The 5,238-nt window shown below is 28.3% G+C and overlaps 1 protein-coding gene across 1 annotated transcript; it reads right to left on the bottom strand.

Annotated features, from left to right (window-relative positions):
* Nucleotides 1–211: 211 nt before the first annotated feature.
* LOC105556572 lies at nt 212–4,747 on the bottom strand (the record flags this gene model as incomplete). The annotated part of the gene is made up of 6 exons (XM_012003666.1): nt 212–231; nt 378–537; nt 853–1,172; nt 1,271–1,330; nt 4,176–4,364; nt 4,648–4,747. Coding segments are annotated over 6 exons (849 nt in total), but the record flags the coding sequence as incomplete, so codon positions are not given.
* Between the last annotated feature and the right edge of the window lie 491 nt (nt 4,748–5,238).

Raw genomic sequence — 5,238 nt, 5'->3', positions numbered from 1 at the left:
TTTTTCCATCAGGGTATTTATTAATAAACATCCTTTTCACGTCCTAAAAACGTCCAGTTTTGGTCCGGCGGGGCCTTAAATCGAACGTTTTTAGGACATCCATAAAAGTAACATTGGAACGTTTTTAAAACGTCCTAAAGATGTTCATGGATCTAAAATGGACGTCTTACATACGTACGTAACGTCCAATGTATACGTTTTTAATACGTCTTTAAAACGTTTGTGTGCTGTCTGGGAGAATTACATATACACATCACAATTAATGTTACGTACATGCGCAACATACATACATTAATTATGATATGTATACTTTTTCTAAATCTTAAAATCAAATATATTAATTATATATACGTGTACATATATGTAAAAGAACTTACTTTTGATACCTATTATAATATATGTATCCCCAACTTTGAAGTTATCTTTCTGCCCTGTCCACGAACACATTACAGCTAAATTATCAGAAAACATTGCACTTAAGGTTCGTCGAATAAAGTCTTTCTCATTTTTTCCTCCAATCAGTAATACTTTATCAACCTGTAAAAAAATTTGTGTTATACTATTATAGTAATTAAAAATATTAATCTAATTGTAAAAAATAATTTAAGAAATCTTTAAAATATAATGGAACATTGATTTGTTTGTTTAAGATATAAATATATTTTTCTTTTATCGGGAAAAGAAAAATATATAAATAATTAGTCTGTAGATATGAGCGACATCTGTAGATATGTCATTGCATATTTTGACAGTTGTATGTATCAAGGAGTTAATACTGTAATAATAAATAAAATAAAAAGCTGAATAACGTGCGGAAAGCGAATTTCTGTGATGTCTAGTAAATTTACTTACTACTTGTGTTAAAGCTTCATCATCAATTTTCAGTACATCTTCTAACTCTAGAAAATTTTCAATCGAAGTTAATGGAAGGTATTTTCTAATCTTATCATCCTTCATTGGGTCTTCTCTGCGATATTGCTCATAATTCATTTTAGCCAGGATCATATTTACAGTTTCTTGAATCTGTGAAAGTGATTGTTCCTGTTTGTTTTTCATACTTTCTAGTTCAGACTTAATATCTTTCATTGTTTGTTTAAATTCGTCCATGAAATCATCTGTCCTTTCCGCAATTATTACAGGCGCGTTGTTAATATCCGTTAAAATGTCATTTTCTGCAAGATTGAAAAAAATTAATAAATTTTATTATTTTTAAAAATAATTTTTGTAATTTTGAATTTTATTAAAATAATTTTTATTAAAATAATTTTACCATCGTTTTGTGTTGCATGATCCAATTCGGGATTTTGGTTATCGAACTGTTCCAATGTTTCTAAAAATTGAATAAAATTATTGTATAAAACGAAATATATTCAAAACATATGTATTTCACTGTAAAACATTGTTCATATAAAAGCATGTATAAATCTATAAAATTATACAATATAAAAATATGTATGAACACATTTGACATATAATTCTATATAATCCTATGTATTTATAGATGTTTTTGTATGACAACTTTTTTACCGGAGTTAAAAATTTCGTTAGAAAATAAATCAAAGTAAAAAACTATACTCTGTCAGAGTAAGTATATGTATTATACAGAGATTAAAAAATCTTTAGATATGTATATGTATTATACAGAGTATGTCTTACGAACACATTACGAGCATGGTGGAATTTTTATCGCGCGTTTACAACTGTGTTATTTCATGAAAAAAAACAAAAATCTAATATTTTATTTTAAAACTCAAGTAATCTGGATGTATGTTTAAAAAAGGACCCAACAAAAAATTTTTTTCATATAACGTGATTCTATGTATAAAAACATGTATTTATACATTTTACTCATATTTCTTATAGTTTAATAATAATTTTATGACATTTCTATAAAAATGCTCTTTATGCACGCGCACGCGTATGTGTTAGTATGTATATACATACTATATGTGTATACATATATGTATACATATACAGGGTGTTACACAGCGACCGTATCAGGCGTTAATTTGGAAAAATATGCATTTTCGTGAAAAATGTTTCAGACAAAAGTTGTTTGGTTTGGAGGGTGACATAAGATGGTGTCATTAATTTGACCTTGAATAGTTGCTTGAAGGTCACGTGAAGGTCACCTTCAATTTTTAAACTCCCCATTGTTTATTATACTATCTTATTCTACTGACTAATATGAACAAATCAAAAAATTAAATAAGGCAATGTGAGCCAAACGCGTTGTTGTGCGTAAATATCTTTACTTAAATTAGTGTGATTAAGATACAGTGATAACGTACGTTTCGGTCCCTTTTTTGGACCATCATCACCGTAAAATATCGTGTGGAAGTATAATTAACCTATCATATTATAAAGAGAAAGAATGCGCACTGATAATTGACGTAGTCATGGATCATAACGGAGACTAACTAATCGGTGGCCACCGTTCGCATAAGTTCTATTCCGACGTTCTAACATCGTCCAACGCTTCATTCTGTGTTCCTCTTCACTGGATCTGTACTGTGGCACCCCTCTTGATCCGGGATATCATTTAAGCTGGAAAACGGGGAGTCACGGGGCACTATTTGGGGAGAGACGACACACAAGAAAGCACACCCGATTTAGTAACGCAATTTATCCAACCGCAACACGATCCATAGTTAATTGAGGTTTTTAAGGTTATTTTACAATGTAATTAATTTGAACCATATCAAGTTATACCGTTACCTATAATATTATCGAATTGTACGTTTGTTATATCATGACTGCGCTAAAGTTGTACCGTTTTCTTGTAGTTTTATCAAGTCTAATGACCACGCTAGAGCTTTTACCGTTTTCCGACAACATTAGTTAGTCTCCGTTATGATCCATGACTACGTCAATTATCAGTGCGTATTCTTTCTCTTTATAATATGATAGGTTAATTATACTTCCACACGATATTTTACGCTGATGATGGTCCAAAAAAGGGACCGAAACGTACGTTATCACTGTATCTTAATCACACTAATTTAACTAAAGATATTTACGCACAACAACCTGCGTTTGGCTCACATTGCCTTATTTAATTTTTTTATTTACTCACGAGAGCCTTATTCTTATATTTATTTTAATATGAACAACTTTTGTCCGAAACATTTTTTGATTTGTCTAATACTTTTTGAGATATTCAAGAGAACATTTATAACTTTTACAATGTTTAGCTTATGATATCTCGATAACTATTTGTCGGAGGGAAAAGTAGTACAGGAATTTTTAACTTGATTTGGTCTCAGGAAATGCTGTTACAATCGTGTTCCAATTGTTAAAAATTTTTGTGTATGTAAATTTTGTGTGTGTTACAATACATAAATTAGTATACACAACTATACACAAATTAGTCAACTAATTTACATACACAAAAATTTTCAACAATTGGAACACTATTGTAACAGCATATTCCTGAGACCAAATCAAGTCAAAAAGTCCTGTATTACTTTTCCCTCCGACAAACAGTTATTGAGGTATCATAAACTAAACATTGAAAAAGTTGTAAATTTTCTCTTGAATATCTCAAAAAGTATTAGGCAAATCAAAAAATGTTTCGGACAAAATTTGTTCATATTAATTAGTACAATAAGACAGTATAATAAACAATGGGGGGTTCCGTTTAAAACATTGAAGGTGACCTTCACGTAACCTTCAAGCAACTATTTAAGGTCAAATTAATGACACCATCTTATGTCACCCTCGAAACCAAACAACTTTTATCTGAAACATTTTTCACAAAAATGCATATTTTTCCAAATTAACGCCTGATACGGTCGCTCTGTAACACCCTGTATATATAAATGTTATATATAATAAATACTTAGAATTAGGAACTTATCGTTTTCTTATTAAGTTTTATATTACGTATTACGTATAAGATTATTTATTATTAATACATATTCTAAATTAATATTTATTTCAATTAAATGAAAACTTGAAAAATATACGTGCATTTAGGCAACCAATATAAACATAAATAAATAATGAAAGATACAAGTAATCAAAATACTTTATAAATACAATTCTACATATTATTGCAGAATGTCCATATATGTAATATTAATCACATACATATATATAATATATAATCATATATATAAACATATAATCTATATATAAATATATATGTAATACTTGCAAATTAATAAGTTTACCTGCGATTGTAGTACTTGTGTCACTTGATTTCTTGCATGAGGAGACTAATCTTGGAGGGCCAACATAATCAACATAATCGTGCTTATATTTACTATGTTTAACTTTTCTTTTTCCTAATTGTCGTTCATTTTCAGATTCTGACGAGGCAACAGCAGTCTTTTCAGCCTGTAAGGCTAACTCATAGATGACTATAAATAAGAAGTAATCATTACGACATCAATTAAATACTAAACAAATTTCCATTTATACAAATATTAGAAAAAAAACTCAAATAAATTTCAACAATCTTCAGATATATTTGTTCATTTTTAAATTTGATTCATGCATATTGTTTCTTAAAAAATAAGAATGAATCCAATATACTGCAAAAAGTAAAATTAATTCAAACAAGGAATGTTTTAATAAATTTTTATAAATTTTCGTTAGCAATAGTACTTATTACATATTAATCTGTCTAATTGTATAACTTACTATGCTTACTAATAATATCGCACTTATATTTAATCCAATCATCTTCTACTGGTATTCCTCTAAGTATTGCAGTTCTTATGTTTTTTATTCCTTCGGGCCTCTATGTTCGAATTGTACCAGTGCATACTGAAACAACAAAAATATTGTTTTAAATATTTAAACATAAGAAATAAAGAATTTTCCGAATAGAAGAAGACATAAACAATGTATAGATAATAAATGCTGGAGAGAATAAAGTTTATAAATAATGTTTTAAATATGTATTGTATTAAGCAATAATAAAATATATTAAAGTACAAAATAAAACGAAAAATAAAATAATGTAAAAACTGTCCATAAAACTTAATTACAAAATTAGTTGAATAAATTAAAAATTACAAGTTATAAAAATTGTGTTGGGATATTCACACAAAACACACACACACACTCACACAAGATTGTGTGAAGTTACGTGTCATAACTCACCTTATAAATCAATTTGTATGTAATATTGATAAAAAATAATCTCCTATTTTAAAAGCTTTTCGTGATATTTCCTCAATAGAAATAATATTTTCTTCATCAGTTGATGAACACACGTGAGCACACTCA

This window comes from Vollenhovia emeryi, unplaced genomic scaffold, assembly GCF_000949405.1.
Source record: "Vollenhovia emeryi isolate VEMERY1.0 unplaced genomic scaffold, V.emery_V1.0 DF939925.1, whole genome shotgun sequence".
Taxonomy (NCBI): Eukaryota; Metazoa; Arthropoda; class Insecta; order Hymenoptera; family Formicidae; genus Vollenhovia; species Vollenhovia emeryi.
This window is presented reverse-complemented; position numbering and strand designations above follow the sequence as displayed.